Source organism: Macrotis lagotis, chromosome 4 (genome assembly GCF_037893015.1).
Source record: "Macrotis lagotis isolate mMagLag1 chromosome 4, bilby.v1.9.chrom.fasta, whole genome shotgun sequence".
Classification (NCBI taxonomy): domain Eukaryota; kingdom Metazoa; phylum Chordata; class Mammalia; order Peramelemorphia; family Peramelidae; genus Macrotis; species Macrotis lagotis.
This window is the reverse complement of record NC_133661.1, coordinates 52,967,446-52,984,794: the sequence shown is the minus strand read 5'-3', so window position 1 is coordinate 52,984,794 and position 17,349 is coordinate 52,967,446. Positions and strand designations below refer to the sequence as shown.

Here is a 17,349-nt window from a genome sequence, read left to right as displayed (position 1 = left end):
GTGTGAGAACTCTACTCTCCTGCTCAACTGGCGTCTCTTAGGCCTTGGGTAATAGGAGTATAGGTAGAAAGCCAGAAGGGACCCAGGGATCATAATATGAATAATAAGGAGAAGGAAGAGGAAGAGAAGAAGAAAAGGAGGAAGAAGAAGGAGGAGGAGGAGAAGAAGAAGAAGGAGGAGGAGGAGGAGGAGGGGAGGGGAGGGGGAGGAGGAAGAGCAAAGGAGGAGGAAAATGAGATAGTAAGTTAGAATTTATCTGGCTCTTTAAGGACTGCAAAGAGCTTTACAAATTTTTTTTTATCCTCATAGCAACCCTCAGAAATTTTTATTATCTCCATCTTATAAAGGAAGAAACTGAGGCAGTTCACATGACTTGTTCACATGGCCAGTAAGGATCTGGAACAGGAGATTTGAACTCAGACTTCTTGACTTCAAGCCCAGGCCTTTTGGTTCAGGTAGCTTGCTAAGGCACTGGAGATTTCTGTCTAGGTTATTTCCTTGTCTTCGGTGATTTCCAGCCTCACCTACTTTCATAGGACCTGGTTAATCAATCATCCCTGGGAAGAGCCTGTGCCAAGGTAAAGATTAGTAATTTTCTGGTCCCCAAGAGTTTATCTCACCTGGCTTCTGGCTTCTGACTCGGACTGAGTCATCCATCTCGCATGTTCGGCTTGGTTTCTATGGATGATGACATGCCTGCTTGTTGTTGCCTAGTAGATGAGAAATGATGACCTTCAGAAACTGATTGGCTCTTCTCCCCTCCCACCCCCCATTTCATGAAAATTGCTGCATAATACTTTAGATCACCCAAGAACCTCTATGGAATTGGGGGTTGGATAAATGACTGCAGGAGGGACCCAGGGCGGATAACTCACCTCAAATAAAGAAGGAAAAACTCATCCCTCCCTGACAGCATATTTGCTAGAGCAGGGGGAGCCTTCTAGAGACAATCTCAATTATCCCCTTAAGTCTAGATCAGATTATGTAACTCTGCTATTTTTAAAGGAAATAGAACTTTGCTGAATAGGAGAGAAAAGAAGAGAGAGGCAAGGGAGGCAGACCTAGCCTGAGTAGCTTAGATTCTCCATGAATCCAGTCTCACTCACCCTCACAGCCTCTCCCAGAGGGAAGCCCCTGAAAGCTCCATTATACTTAGGTGAAGTCAGCAATCAGGATCACTTCTTAGGAGGCATAGGCTTCCTAGAAAATCCATGGACTTCCCTAGTATCAGGAAAGCAATGAACACACGTGGAGTCATTTTTGAATCATTCCCCTCCTTCCTCCTCCATATCCTGTCAGTCACCCAATATCAGTGAATCTTTTTCCATAGAACATATAAGAATATCCACCAGGTGTGGTACCTGGGCATCCTGACACACCTCAGAGCAAGTACAACCATTGGATTTCCCCCTTCCTTCTCAGGGAAGGGCCAATAGTAATGTTCATCATGGATGCAGGCCCATGGTGGTACAGGGGAAAGTGTACCAACCCTAGCAAACAAGGTCCTGGGTTCAAATGCTAATTCTCTTCCTACCAATCTAACTTTGGATAAGTCAATCTCCTTGGGTCTAAATTTTCTCATCTGTAAAATGAAACAGTTGGATTAGGTATCACCAGAGTTTTCTTCAAGTTTTAGACCTAAGATCCTAATATATTATCTCTTATATTCATCATTTCTTTTCCATCTTTGCAGCTTTCATTGTAATCCAGCTCTCATCACCTTATACCCAGACTACCTGGAAGTGATTCCCCCATGACTGTTCCAAACCATCCTTAATATTCCTACCAGATTCATCTTCCTTAAATATAGTTTTCATTGTATCACACAGACTCACAGAAACTCAGCTAAAAGGGACTTTGAGGGCAGCACTGACCCTGGGGGCAGGAAGACCTGAGTTCAAATATGACCTCAGACAGTTAATAATTACCTAGCTCAATGACTTGGGCAAGTCACTTAACCCCATGGCCTTGCAAAAAGCAAAATAAAAGGGGAGGTAACTTTGGAGAGCAACTAATCCAATCAATAGCTTGACAGAAATCTCTTCTACTATGCCCCTAATTAGAGGCCATCCACTATACTCCTACTGACTTTAGTGAGGGGTTGCTCATTACTTCCCTTCATCAAGCTGAAATTAGTGCCTCTTCAACTTTCATCCATTGTTGTTCCCAGAGACCAAACAGAAGGAGTCAAATATCTCTTCAAGGTCATGGGCCTTTAAAATCATCAATATGTTCCCCCAAGTCTTCCCTTCTGTGGCATAATGGTCACCAGTATTTCTGTGAATCCTTATGTGATCTGATATCCATTCCTTTCAACATCTGGTTGCCCTCCTCTGGATATGCTAGTGGTAGTTGGTATTCCTCCTGAAATAAGGAAATCAGGAAACTCAAATGTCTGGAATTCAGGTTGGATGAGGACCATCATGTCCCTTATCCAGGACAGTATGCCTCTCTTCAGCCCAAGACCTCATTAGTTTTTCTCTATCTACCACACCACACCACACCAGTGACTCATATTGAGCTTGTGCCAGTCAGCTGATAAATATTTATTAAGTATCAACTATGTGCCATTGTTATGTACTGAAAATAAAAAGAAAAGTTAAAAGACAGTTCCTGTCCTCAAGTTGCTGACAATCTAACAGGAGACAACATGCAATCAACTATGAACAAGTAAGCTATATATACTGGATAAACAGGAAATGATCGACAGAGTAAAAGTACTACTAGGAAACACTTCCTGCAGATGGTAAGATTTAGAAAGATTTAGCTGGGCCTTGGGTCCACCAGGAACCTCAGATCTGTTTTTTATGAGTTGATTTCTAGCCATACTACTCCATTCTGTACTTAAGAAGTTGATTTTTTTTAACTCAAGTGTAGGATTACATGTTAATCTATTTTACAGCTGGTTTGAAGTGACCCCAACCCCTAGCCAGTCAAGATCTTTCAGATGCTGTGTTTGTCATCCTACAGGTTAGCTCTCTCCCAGGTTGGCAACATCTGAAAAGTTTGATAAGCATTCCATTTATGAATGTTTTGAAATCACTGAAAAAAAAAATGAAACACCATAGGGTCAAAGCAAAGGTTCCTGGATACTCCACTAGAAAGAGTCATAAACTTAACATTGTCCCATTAAAGATTATTCTTTGTATTGGACAATCTTCCACGAACTTGTTCATTCAGCCCCCTCAGGGCCTCAGTTTTCTGTTTGTATAATAAAGGGTTTGGATGTGATAGCCTTGGAATTTCCTTCTAGCCTAAGTCTGTGGTACCATGATCCAATCATACTTTACTCCTATCCATCTCTACCTTATCCATAAGGAAAACTTAGAAGTTTTTTAAATGCTTTGATGAAATATGACTAAGCCATAACTATGGCATTCCCCCTTATCTCCTGAGCCTACTAACCCTTTCCAAAAAAAAAAGAGGAAATGGGGCTAGCAGAAGATGATATCTTTGACAAAGCCATGCTATTTCTTAGTATCTTTATTTCCCTTCTTAAATACTTGAGAAGGGAGTTTCACAAGAAAATTCATATAATCACCATCATCTACCATGACTACCAGGGAATGAGTTATATCTCCTTCTTTACAAGAAATTCCCTGGCTCAAAAACCCTCATTGATGCCACAGCAAATCTAAACTCGTCTACCTAGTTTTGAAGGCGTCTATAATCTGTTACTGTTCCACCTATCCAAATATATTCCCCTCTGCTCTCTAACACTCAGCCTCTAGTCTAATTAAGCTGGGGTCCCCATTGTCCTATGAAGATACTATATTCATTATTTTGACCTATATGCCTCTACTTATTGGAAGGTTGTGAGCTGCCAGGATCCAATATTCATGGGTTGTTAAATGTGTCTTGTGGGAGACATTGATAGATATGAACTGAAATCTGGATAGCCCTTAGAAGAGGGGAGCCGTCACCATAGCTGAATAAGGACAAGAGAGTCCTCAGAACACCGCCAACCTGACCACTCTTTACTCCAGAATGGAGGAAATATCAGGCTGGATTTGTATTTTGTACAGTACTTTCAAATCAAAGGTGACTTCCCTGATCTTTTTTAAGTAGGGATAATTATTCCAGGCTTATGCCTTCCTTCCCATCAAATACTAATTCTGTAAAAGGCAATCACAAATAGTAAATGTAGTGAATAAAACCATTTATCCAAGCAAATGGGAACAGAAATCAGAGATATTATACAGATTAAAGTAAATCAGAAAAATACACAAAATGAACTCTTTAGACAAGAATGAGATGAAATCTCAATTCAATCAAGAAAGAGGCTCTGACATCAGCCTGGATAAAATAGCCCCCCTCTTCTTCCTCCTCCTCTCCCAAGTTCTTCAACCAATTCTACCCCCCCATGCAGGAATGCATTAGGAGTCTCTTTAGCAAACTTAAGTCACACCTTAAGCAAAGGAACCCTAGGAAACCTAGGTGACAGTCTTGTTGTTTAGGGTACAGGTTGCTGTTCTGTCCTCACTGATCTAACTCCACTTTGGACTCCAATCACTATCAGAGTCTGTAACTTTGAGAATGACCTAGCATAACCTTTATTTTCCACATTGCTTAGCATTTCTTCAGTTTCCTCCATCATGTTCAGCACTGGGCTGAAGGGCATAGTTGTCAATGGATTGATTAGAAGGAGGCTCAGGGAAAACCCAGTTGAATAGAAAAATCCTTCTCCTGATGAATTCTATCAAGCAATATTTTATTAAGTGTCTTTGATGTAGTGACCTAATTGCTGGGGACACAATCATAAAGAATAACAATCCCTCACCTCAAGGAGTTTATATTTTATTGGAGATTCAACACATACCCACGTAAGCATCTACAAAATACACATATAAATGTATTTTTAAAAAATATGAGGCAGATCTATGATCATCTTGGAGGGGGAGACATTAGCATTTGGGAGCACCAGGAAAGAACTCCTGCAGAAGTTGCTTCTTGAGCTAATCTTTAAGGAAATATAGTATCCCAAGAAGCAGAAGTGAGAAGACCTGGGACACACAGCCCCATGGAGAAAGGCAGAGGGATGGGAAATGGAAGAATAGCAAGCGGGTCAGTGTGACTAGACCACAGAGTTTATAGAGAGGAATGGTATATAAGACTAGAAAGGTAAACTGAGGCCAAGTTGTGAAGAACTGTCAAGGCCAAGTGGGAGAGGTTATAGTTGATCCTGGAGATCAAGGTTCAACCTTGAGGAATAAATAAATTTTGGCAATTGTGTGGAATTGTGTGGTGTAAGGATTGGAGAGAAGAGAGACTTAAGACCCAGAGTCCAATTAAAAGGCTCTTGTAATCATTCAGGAAAGAGGTGATGAGAGAGCCTGAGTCATGGATATTTATTCTTGGTCTCTTTCCAAAGTCAGGCTATCAATCTCACTGAGCATCCAATAGTTTGTTAGGTCTGGCTGAGCAGCCCCACTTAAGAAAGACTGGAGGATGAGAAGAAAGGAAAGGAGGGATTAACTGTTAAATTTTCTTTCTTTGCTACTTCCTAAATCAGTCTTCCTAGAGATAACATTAAGAATATTTCCAATGTATTTATAGATTTTTTTAAATTTCTGTTTTAAATTGTATTTTTCAATGACAAGCATTTATTTTTGCTTCTTCCCAACCTTCTTCTATTTAAAAAGAAAAAAGGAAAAACAAAGCCCTAGATAATATACTTGCATAATCATCGACTCAATTTCATTTTCAAAAATTATTTCTAGTCCAGTCCCTTCGTTTTTTTACATGTATTTTATCTTTAATTTATGGAATAAAACAAGCATTTCCATAAAATAGAACAATTAAAACAATTGCACATGAAACTGTAGATCAACTATGTGCAACTTGCCATTTCTTTTAAACATATAACAAAGTTATCATGGACAAGGAGGAGATCCCCAGAAAGAGGAGGCGAGTTACCCAAAGTCATACAACTTGCAAATAATAATGAGTGACTGATCAAGTGTGCACGAATGAGAAAATAAAGGTACGACCTTCATCCAAGAAAACCACCATCCGAGTCTGGGAGGGTACTTGACAGGTGACTTCCCCCATTTTCTGCGAGCTGAGGAAATTTTGTTTCCCCCTCACACCTTCATGTTTTGAGATGCTGCCAAAGACCAGGATGGAAATCCTGTCTTTGCAGCTGGGTCCCAGCATGGACTTGTCTGACTTGAATGGGCCACTTTCTAATTTATTATTTATTTTGTAAAGAATTCTTTTCAGTTATAATTACAGGGTCCCTTAATGATCTATTAATTGGACCTTGTTCTTTTGCTTCATCTCTTACAGGCCTCCTGCTGGGTTGGCCTGGCATCTCCCTATGACTTGGGGATGCAGAGTCAGCAGAGCTGGGCTCCACAGATCCAACCTAGGCTGAATCTTACTAAGGTACAGCAGCCTCTGAAGTCATTTCTAATACATGGGTCTTGGAGTATTCTTCTGGTTGGTTTTCCTGCCTCAAGTCTCTCTCCACTCCAGTCCATCTTCCCCTTTGCTGTCAAATTAATCTTCTTAGAGCATAGAGCTGACCACATCACCCTCCTATTTGATAAACTCCAATGTCTCCCTATCACCTTCAGAATCAAATTTAAAATGTTCCATTTGGTTTTTGAAGTCCTTCACATTCTGACCCCTTTCTATCCTTCCATTTTTTCTTTTACTTTTCTCCCTTCCAGATACTCTAGTGAAAGTGTCCTTCTTTCCATTCCTCAAAAAGGTACATTTCTCTTTGTCTTTTAACTGACTCTTGGACCTTTGATGCTCTCTCTCCTACCTCCATCTCCTGGCTTCCTTCAAAATCCAGCTCAAATCCCATTTTCTATAAAGAAGCCTTTCCTGGTCCACCCATCCTGCTAGTAGTGCCTTTCAAGTGTGCACACAGCATTTGGCATGTTGTCTTCCCCCATTAGAATGTAAGCCCCCTTGACTATAGTAGATGTTTAATGAATGCCTGCAGCCTGACTGTCTAGAACCATTTTTCAGTGTGATCATTGCAGACAAAAACATATCATTTGAGTCAAATTTGGTAGAGATTATAAATCAGTCAATCAATCCACAAGACTGCTTGAGGCAATGTCAAATGGAAAGAAAACGACTAGCTAGCGGGGGTTAGTTTTGTGACTTTTGGTAAATCACTTAATCTCCAGATCCTCTCCTTCCTCAATATCCTCACCTCACAGGACTGTAAGGATCATGTGAGAAGATGTAAGAGATAAAGTATTTTAACCATAAAATTCAAAATAAATGTAAAAGAAATTATATATTATATATATATATATATATACATAATATATATAATATATATATGAGAATTTGATGCAGTTATAAAACCCAGTTATGGTGATGATTTATAATCTTTGCACTGGAAAGAACCTCAAAGACCTCTAAAACAACCTATTCCTGATCCCTAAATCCTTATGTATAACCCCAACAAATGTTGGCTGATGAACTCTAGGCAAGGTTGAAGACCTAAAAGCAAGACCTGCAAAGACTTACTTTTGCATCTCTCTAGTGGTTAGGAAATTGTCCCTTATGCCAAGCTGAAATCAAATTCTCTGAACCATCCATCCACTGCTAGGGTAGTTCTCTCCTGGGAAACAAGCAGAAAAATTATAATCTCTTTTCTAGGTAAGAGCCCATTAAATACTTGAAGGCAGCTGTTATGATCCTTTAAATATTCTTTGCTCCTTCAACTAATCTACCTGTGGCATTGTCTCAAGAACCTATACCATCCTGCCTGCCTTTCTAATTTAGGTGTTTTCTAGTTCATCAGTGTCATTCCTAAAATGTAACACAAAGGCCTAAATGTACCATTCCAAGTCTAGTCTGACCAAGCCAGAGTTAAACAGGCCCACCATCTTCCTCTCTCTCTCATAATTAATGCAGAGCAAGGTCAAATTAACTTTTGTGGGTATGTCAAATTATTGACTCATAATGAGTTTGTATCTAATATCAAATTCTTTTTTTTTTTCAGAATTGCTATACAGGGATATCTTCCTGTTTCCTACTTGTGATAAGTTTTTTGAACCCAAGTTCAAAAGCATTACAGTTATCTCCACTAAATTTCATTTTATTATATTTACTCTAGATTTCTAACCTGTCAAGACATTTTTGGATCCTGAATCTATTATCTAATTCTATCTATTCTAGCTTTGTGTTATCTGAAAATTTGATTTAAAATGTCATCTCTGGGTTGTTTTTTTTTGAGGCACTAATAAAAATATTAACACAGTGACTAGCACAGATCCTTAATTCACTAAGACCTTCCTCCAAATTGACATTGAATATTAATGACTACTCTTTGGTTCTGCTCATTGGATCACTTCCAAATCTATCTCACTCTAACATCTAGTCCAGATTTCTCCATCTGGTCCACATGAATAATGTGATAGTTCAACAAATATTATGCTGAAATCTAGGTAGACTGCATCTATAGCATTTTCTCCATCCAATGAACCTATCAAATAAGGTATTATGGTTAGTCTGGCATGTCCTGTTCTTAATGAAACCATACTAGCTCTTTGTGATCACTGCTTCCTTTTCTAAATGTTCATTAACCAACCCTTTAATAATGTAGCCTAGCATTTTGCCAAGAGTTAGAATTAAGTTCATTGACCTATACTTTAGTTTAAAAGATCTATTGTCTTCCTTTTTTACAAAATTGGGACAAGATGACAGGTGTGAGTGTAACCTGTCCACGAGTCAGTAAGGAGACTTGATGGGTAGAGTAGAGAATATATAATTAGCAATAGATCAGGAATATTCTTTAAAATCAAGGAGAAAAAATTGGATTTAATGTTGCAGCTAATAGGTAGATTCTTGAGGAGGAAGTAGTAATTGGGTAGAGTGGGAAGGTGAAGCTGACCCAAATTAATTTTACTAGTCAAAGGGAATGATTGTTTTTGTAACTAGGAGATTGGGTTAGTCATAAAATGGAATTGTAGAATTTTAAGCTGGAAAAAACTAGAAATTGATTAATGCTGTCCCCTTTTGCTATTTATGTTGGGGGGGGAAGAAGAGCAGACACTGGTCATTATAACATAATGGGAGGTATAATACTCAAGGAAAACTCATCGTCTCTGAAGTCAGAGGACCTGAGTTCTTGGACCTCAGTTGCCTCATATGGAAGGAGATTGAGCTAGATAACCATTTAGGTCTCTTCTAGCTCCACATTTATCATATGAGATAGTATTTGTTAAGGATCTTGCAGATCCAATTACTATTATTGTTATTAGTATAGGCACAGCATCTCTTTTTTTATATTTTATTTTTCCTCAATTACATGTAAAAACAAGTTTTAATGTTCATTTTTTAAAACAGTTCTGAATTCTCTCCCTTCTTCCCACACCCCTCCCCCATTGAAAAGACAAGTCATTTGATCTAGGTGAAAAATGTGTAGTCATACAGTATCTCTTTTTGAGTAGATGGATAAATTTGGACCTGATAACAGATGGAGAGGTAGGATCTTTCAAGGTACCATTACATCTTTGCTCAGAAAGAAAAAACAATCTTCTAAGTACTGGATTGAGTGTGAGCACTGAAAGTAAGAATTCCAAGCTTTTCCCCTGAGGTTGCTCTCCATTTTGGAAGACCCAGACTGGGGTGTTCAACCTTCTAGAGCTGCTGAGTCACCTAGCCCAACAAAAACCCCTCAAGGGCTGCACACAGAACTCAATATCCAGTCATGGATACAATGCAACCCACACCATCAACTAGCACCAGGGCCAAGGTGTTGAGGGATGGCAAGGCTGGCTGGACACTGGGGCCTTGACTACCTTCTCAAATCCACAATGGAAGCCACACTAAAGACAGCTTCGGTTTGGAGGATGTGGTGGGTCTGCTATTGCCTGGGCCTTGGATAATAGCACCTCACATCTCTCCCTCACAACTCTATACTGCTTCACATAGTGATTCCTAAGCAAAAACTGTGATAAGGGTGGGTGAGGAACCAGAGACTCAGAGGTGGGGTTTTGCCCAGTCACCTAGCTGTTGGTATTGAGACTGAGAAGTTCTCTGGCTCCAACTTCTTTCCTACCCTCTCAGACATTGCTAAAGTGACATCTTGTCCTGGGGGAGACAGACTAGGCCGGGGTGGGGGAACAGTTAGGAGATTGAGTCTCAGCAGTTTCTGACTGCCCCCTACCCTCAAGGAACCCCAATGGGGCTTGATTTCCAAAGAGCCTCAGTAGATTCCTTGAAGATGAGAAGTTGCTACTCACACAGAGGATAAGTTCCCCAGAAACACCCAACATCGTTTCTCTTCCTAGGACCAGACACAGTTCTTTCTCTGTCTCTCAGGCCTAGTGAGCACAGCTGTGAGCCTTGGCCCGGTCCCAGCATCCCTGGAAAGCAACATGAGCTCCCTAGAGCAGGCTATTTCCAGGGACTGGGCCTGGCTTTGTGGGAGCTTTGCACAGCCCCCAACCCACCCCGGGTCAGGCCTCAGGAAAGAGAAGTTGAGGCAACGGCCAGTGCAAGGGGAGGTAACTTCTCAGTCAGGTTGGTCATCAGCTCTTGTTGAATATTGGTCCAACTGGATAAGAAGCCATGTAGAAGCAAAGCCAGGTGGGCAGAGTGGGGGTGGCATGATCTAAGAAGAGACTTCAGGGGGAAGGCTATGTGGAGGGCTTGGAAATTCTGTTATGAGTTCACTTATCCCAAGAACAATTCTGCTTGAAGGGCCTACTCCCTGCCAGACTTGTTCAACATTGGGAGCCAAAGAAAGAGGAGCCTGGCCCTGGCCTCCACTAGCTTGTGAAAGAAAATACAAAAACAATTTGGGGGAATGCTAAGGTGGCATGATTGGTTCAGTCCACTATGGTGCAGATTGGCAGGGTTTTGAGAGGGCCTGGATTCAAATCCTTACCGCCATGTTACTGGGTGACCTTGGACAAGTCACCACTTGTAGACTAACACAATTAGGTCTTTCTGCAATCATGTTCCTTTCCCTATGCCCTCCCAGGATCCCCCCCCCCTACAATGCTCCTGAGCAGCAGGGAAAGTTTCCCGAGGAGTTAGAAGATAAAGTAGGATTTTGATGGTGGAAAGAACCTTCGGGAGAGTTGAGGCGGGTAAAAGTGGGAGCAAAAGGACCAAACAAATTGGGAGATTGGGGTAGGTTTGGCTGAAGGATAGGGCTCTGGTGTGGGACCATAGGATAAAAGGGGTCACTTGGCTTGAGGAGGGCCTAGAAGTAAAGGCTTGGGACTTGATTCTGCCGACAATGGGGCGGACTTACCCCCATCACTTAAACCCCAAAAACCCCAAAGAGTGGCCTTGACTTGTTGCCTTTTCAAATAAACTTCCCTGACAAAGGACTAGGAAAATGCTCACACCTACCCAGGAGCTTCCTGACTTGATGGGACTCTGAGGCCTGAATTCGTCCCTCCTTTAGGAAGAAGCGCAGGGGTCTATTCACCAAGCACCCCCCCCGGGGGGGTTCTAACTTAGCAACACCTGGGTCAGCTCCCGGTCATTATCTATACGGGGGACTCGGTGAGGGTCAGCCGCTGGTGGGCATCATCCCAGGAGAGCCGGTCCCCCACATCTTCGGGGCCTTCCCTCAGCCCCTTTCCCACCGGGGATTCACAAAGGACACCTGGCACGTAACAAACTTGTTTTTATTAGAAAAGTACAAAATATTGCATAGGTTTTAATTACTTGAACATCAAGTGTATTCCCGTAAACGGTTCTAGATGGAAGCCCATATGGCACAACTTTGGGGAGGGGGTTCCGGCCCCCCTCCTCCACCGCTTGGCCCCAGCACCCCCAGAGTCGTTGCCCCCCCCCTTCAGAGTCCGGATCTGCAGAGATCCCGGCGGCCAGGCCGTCCTGCGCGCTCGTCCGCGCCAGGCTCCTGGGCTGCCCAGGACAGGTCAGTAGTAGCGAAGCGGATCCAGACACCCTCGGCCCCGCGGGCCCGCTCGGGGACACAATGCGGGGCCACAGTCCTCCTCCGCGGGCTCCCCCGGCCCCCCCGCCCCGGTAACACAAGCACACAGCCCCCCCCCCCCCCGCCCCGCCAAGGGACCAGGCCGGGCAGCCCAGCTGCTGGGTCCGGTCCCGAATGTCCGCGCCCGCCCCGTCAGTGACAACAACAACAACGACAATAAAATAAGGAGATTCATGCTACAGTCAGTCCGGGGCCGCCCCGCTGGGCCCATCGGTCCGGGGCCGGCCCAGCAGTCCGGGCCGGGCCCAGCGGTCCGGGGCCGCCCTGCCGGGCCCATCAGTCCGGGGCCGCCCCCCGGGCAGTCCGGGGCCGCCCCGCCGGGCCCATCAGTCCGGGGCCGCCCCGCCGGGCCCATCAGTCCGGGGCCGCCCCGCCGGGCCGGGCCGGGCCCATCGGTCCGGGCCGGGCCTCAGCACTCCTCGATGAGCAGCTGCTCCGAGCTGTACAGCTTCTTCTTGATGAGCCTGAAGCCGGTGCTCAGGCTCAGGGACTGGCTGAAGCCGGGGGCGAAGGAGGAGGGGCCGGCGCTGAAGAGCCCCTGGATCTTGGGCCAGAGGCGGGAGTCCAGCCTGAGCACCAGCGTCAGCTGGAAGGTGGGCACCAGGCTGGGGTCCAGGGCCAGCTGCTCCAGGCTGTGGCAGCTCTTGCCCTGCTCCACGCACACGTCCAGCAGGGCGCCCCGGAGGCCGCAGGGCTCGCTGTAGGCCAGGCGCAGCAGCTCCTTGCCCACCTGGGCCGCCAGCTGGCCGGGCATCAGGAGGCGCGCCGGGCGCTTGCTGCCCAGGCGGGCCTGGCCCAGGGTCTCCCGCAGCAGCTGCAGCAGCTGGCCGCAGAGGTGCTCGTCCTCGGGGTCGCTCAGCAGCTCGAAGTCGGGCAGCGACGCCTCGTCCGTGCGCTCGGGGTCTGCGGGGGGTTCGGAGTGAGCGCGGGGCCTGTGCCCCGTCCTCCCCCGCCCGCCTCAGCTCCCGGGCCCGGCCCCGGCCCCGGCCCGACCCCCGCCCCGGCCCGCCCCCCGCCCCACTCACCGTCCTCGGGGCCGCAGCTGCCGTGGCTGCTGTCCAGCGACTCGCAGTCGGAGCTCTCCAGGCTGGCGCAGCGGCCGAGCCCCTCCGTGCGGGCGGCCGGGCCCCGCGCTGAGCGCTGCGGCGGCTGCTCCGGGGCGCGGGGCCGCGGCGAGGACGAGGACAGGCGCTCCCAGAGCCCGGGCATGGCTGGCACGGTGCGGCGGCCGCGGGGCCGGGCGCGGGTCGGGGGCCGGCGGCGTGGAATGGAGCGGAGCGCGCAGCGCGAGGACGCCCGGGGCCGCCTGTGGCGCCCGAGCCCGGCCGCGCCGCCTCTTATAGCGCCGGGGCCGCCGCGCCCCGCCCCCCGGCCAGGCGGCCCAATGGCGGCCCGGGAGTGTGGCCCGCTCCGCCAGTCAGGGCCGGGCGCACGTTCGCAACGTTCTCTCCTGCCCGGTGACAGAGCCGCCGGCTCCGCCCCCTTCCCTCTCCCCCCGGCAACGGCGGCTGCCCGGGCAGCGCCCCGCGGGGCCGGGCCGGAGGGGGGCCGGCGGGGGCGGGGCCGGCGGGGGCGGGGCTCACCTGCGCGGCAGGGGGCGTGCTCCCGGGGGGCGCGGGGGGCGGGGGGCGGGGAGCTCTTTGTGCGGAGCCGGGGGGCGGGGAGCGGGCGTCAGCCCCTCCCCCACGGTGCCCCCCGCAGGGGCGCGATGACTCCGCGGGGGCGGGGCCGGAGCAGCTGCGCCCCTCCCCCGCCGCCTGGGCGCCCCCGGCCCCAGGAGGGGGTTATGGGGGGGCACCCCACGTTTGCTCGGGAAGGCTCCCCACCCAGGCACCCCGGAGCCGGAGCAGGGCCGGCCGAAGCCCCGCGGCCCCGGGCGGGCCGTGCCAGCCGCTGCCCGCGGGGCCCGCCGCCGGGCACCCGGCCCGTTGCGTCAGGGCACCCCGCCGCGACGGGCCCCAGCCGGGCAGCCGGGCCATGGGCCTACGACTGGCCGGGGCGCTGCGGGCACAAGAAACCCGACGGCAGCGGCGGCGGGACCTGCGCAGGGTTCACACACTCAGGGCAACTAAGCAGGGGCGACCTCCCCGAAGCTGGCGGCGCCCGGGCACGGTGCCAGGCCACTAAGCAGTTTCCAGGGACTCGGGCCCTGCTGCGCCTGGCAGCTCCCCCTCCCGTAGAGTCAAGGCGGCGGGGTGGCCCCTAAAGCCACCCTGCAAAGAGTAGTTTTGGAGTCAGAAGAAAGGTCCCATGTAATCCAACCCCCTCCTCCCTCAATTTGGGAAACTGAGTCATTCCGCCGAGCCTCCCTGGGGACTGGCTTCGGAATGATCCTGGTGATGCGGGCATCGCAGTCATCCTGGTCCGGGTCCCTGCCCCTCCCCAACTGCCCATCTCCAGCTCATCTCTTGTTTCTACCCAATTCTCTACTCGAGGGGGAGAAATCTTCACAAAGCAGAACGAGGGTCCGAGTTTGGTCCTGGAGAAGAGAACAAGGGGCAAGCAGATGGTTCACTTTTCAGCAAGGCCGTGGTGCCCGGCATAGGAAAGAATGGGGCCAGATGGTGTTGGGAATGAGGAATTGGGGGTGCCTGTAGTTGTATGTCACTCAGCTCTTGGTGCTGAGGAACTCCTCATCAGACAGATAAAAATGTCCATAACAGACTCCAACAAAGAGGGAGAAAGGAGAGAAAATGAGTCGAGTCAAAGGGACTGGCAGGGAAGTCTCTGGTTTCTCAGGTTTTTTTCCCCATAACACTGCCTAGATCACCTACTGGATGTGAATCAGAAATTATGCCAACCTCATTTTACTTTTTATGACCCCCCTCCCCGTTAGACTGTAAGCCCCTTGAATAGGAGTACTATCTTTAAAAAAAAAGCCAAAATATTGTATCCTCAACTCTTAATAAGGAAGGCGTCCTGCTGTTTAGTGTTTGAGGGTCTGAAAAATAATAAATGAGAAGTTCAACTCTACCCCAAAATGTGGAAGTGGATCATTTTGTAGAAAGAACTGTTGTTGAAAGGGACAAACAACATCCTGTTCTGTGAGGGAGATACTTTGTGGGAGATACTCATGGATGGGGCCTCACATCAACAAATTGGGGAGCTGAAAATAACCTTTAGTTTGCAGAACAAAACCCAAAATAACATTTAAGAGGGTTCTTTGGTCCTGTGACCAGGAGAAATAAGGAAAGACCGTATGGGGCCAAGAGTGCAACATGGGGGGGGGGGGTTCAGCAGGTCCAATATGCCCAGGCTCTTTGGCCTCCTGGGTCAGCTCTGCAGAGAGAGAGAGATCTCTGAAGTGGCTCCTTTACCTTACATTAGAAATATGGGACTGGGACTAAAGGGGAAGGATGAAATCCTTCCAAGGATTGCATCAGACCCTTTCCAGAGGATCTGGGTGGATCTGTTGGTCCTTCTCACCTTTTTCAAATTCCCCCTCTGGTTGTTTAGTTCATCCCCAAAGGCGTTGACATTGTTCTTAATCTTTTGTGTCTCTGAATCCCTTCTCCACCCCCAGCCCCTTTCAGAAAGTCCTATCTCTGAGACCCGGGACAATTTCCTTTTTTTGTCATTATCCTCAGCATCTTCCTCCCAAAAGGTGAGTTGAATTCAGGAGATCAAAAACCACCTCCTGTGTGGAGACCTTTCCAGGTCAATCAAGCAAACAAACAATTTTTATTAAGACCAGAGCAAAACAAGCCCTACCTTCAAGCAACATTTATTCTGAGGCTGGTAAGCCTCATGGAGTTTGAAAACCCTGAATTCAGACACAGATTAGCTGTGTGACCCCCTGGACCGGTGTCACCTCTCTCTGCCTCAGTTTCCTCATCTGTCAAATGAGAATTATAATAGCACTTCTTTCAAAGAGTTATTTTGAGGGTCACATGAAATAACACATAAATATGTACATTATTATTATCATAATATAGATACTGAAACAGATACATGGGACTTTGAAGGATACAAGAGGGAGGCATTAGCAGCAGGGAGACATCAGAGGTTTTAGGGAGAAAGAACTGGAGTTGGCTTATAAAGAAACTACAGATCTCCCGAGCTGCCATTCCTCTACCTCAAAAAAAAAAATCTTACATTTATTTTACTATATTCTATATGTGTACAAGTGATTTCCTTCTATAGAATGTAAGCTCCTTGGGAGCAGGGACTGTTGTTCTATCCTGGATACAAAAGCACAAGTTTTAATAAATTTTATAAATATTTGTTTTATTGCTTAATTAAATAGGTCTATTTGTCTCCTGGGCAATGTACCTTTGATAAACCTAGAAATTTCCATATGCTCTTTACCAGCCTCCTTCCTGGCCCAGAGCACACCGATTTGGGGGCATGTCTAGACATTCCCTTCTGGCTTCTGTCTTGAAGTATTATCCTTCCTGACCAAGCCTGAAGGGTGTGGCTTTGCTTTTTGGGGCCAGTTGAGGGGGAATTTCTAAATGACCTCTGGAGTCTTCTCTTGAGAATTGTGGGAGACTGAGCTCTCCAGGAAGAAGGGGGAAACTCTAGGGAAGGGAACTGGGTAGGCTGCCAACATCTTTCTTTTAAAGGATTCAAAGTACTCTAAAGTCATTGTTCATGGGAATGGGGAGGGGGGCAGGGATGGGGAGAGAAGATCTTCCTGAGTTGGGTCTTTGAGGTGTGTGTGTGTGTGTGTGTGTGTGTGTGTGTGTGTGTGTGTGTGTGTGTGTGTGTGTAGGGGGGTTGTCCAGGATCCCACAGGTTCCAGATCTCTAGTCGCTCAAGTCAGCGTCTGGCCATTTGGCTACCCAGCCTTCTGAATCCCATTCCCGTGGGACATGCTCTGCACTCTGCAATTTCAGTCAATGAGCATTAACTATCCAGACTGACTCTGCCCCTCCCTGTTTGTGCAGCTTTTGTCCTGTGCACCAGTTCCCAGGGCCTCAGTCTGGCAAGCCACCTTGTTCGAGTTTGGGGAGTCGAACCAGATCTGGGGGTGGAGGAGGAGGGGCATATCTGGGAACCCGAGAGATCAAGATGGCCAATTGAATGGTTGCCTGGAGGTCCCCTCAGAGATCAATTCTCCCAGCGGACATTGCTGGCCCCAGATCTGGGTCAGGATAGAAACTAGGGAGAAGCATTCTTCTCAAATATTGGGGTGGAAAGAACTGAGATGGAGACAGTGCACTCTCGAAAATAATAAAAGCTTGCATTTATATAGTGCTTCAGGGTGACAATAAGGCCCCTTGCATATATTATCTTATTTGGTCCTCATTTAAAAACCCTGTGAGGATACGGAGTAGAAGAATTATTATTCCCTGAAAAAAGTGGAAAAGGGGGAAAGGTATGAATAGGAATTAGGGAAGTCAGGCTCTCCTCCACTTTGGCTTCTGCCACTTACTACCTATATGACCTTGGGTAAG

General features: G+C 47.2%; 1 protein-coding gene across 1 annotated transcript; it reads right to left on the bottom strand.

Moving 5' to 3' along the window:
* Nucleotides 1–12,305: 12,305 nt before the first annotated feature.
* On the bottom strand, nt 12,306–13,250 carry DDIT4 (DNA damage inducible transcript 4). Its single transcript, XM_074236376.1, has 2 exons — nt 12,976–13,250; nt 12,306–12,853 (listed from the first exon to the last, which is right to left on the bottom strand). The coding sequence occupies exons 1-2, from the start codon at nt 13,157–13,159 to the stop codon at nt 12,360–12,362; spliced, it is 678 nt and encodes a 225-aa protein (XP_074092477.1). The 5' UTR covers nt 13,160–13,250; the 3' UTR covers nt 12,306–12,359.
* Between the last annotated feature and the right edge of the window lie 4,099 nt (nt 13,251–17,349).

What these genes read in the sequence shown, in the direction of transcription:
- DDIT4 (XM_074236376.1), bottom strand. Translation starts at nt 13,159, where the DNA reads ATGCCCGGGCTCTGGGAGCGCCTGTCCTCGTCCTCGCCGCGGCCCCGC. An exon ending in CAGCTGCGGCCCCGAGGACG is followed by an intron (nt 12,854 to 12,975) that starts GTGAGTGGGGCG and finishes AACCCCCCGCAG; the next exon opens with ACCCCGAGCGCACGGACGAG.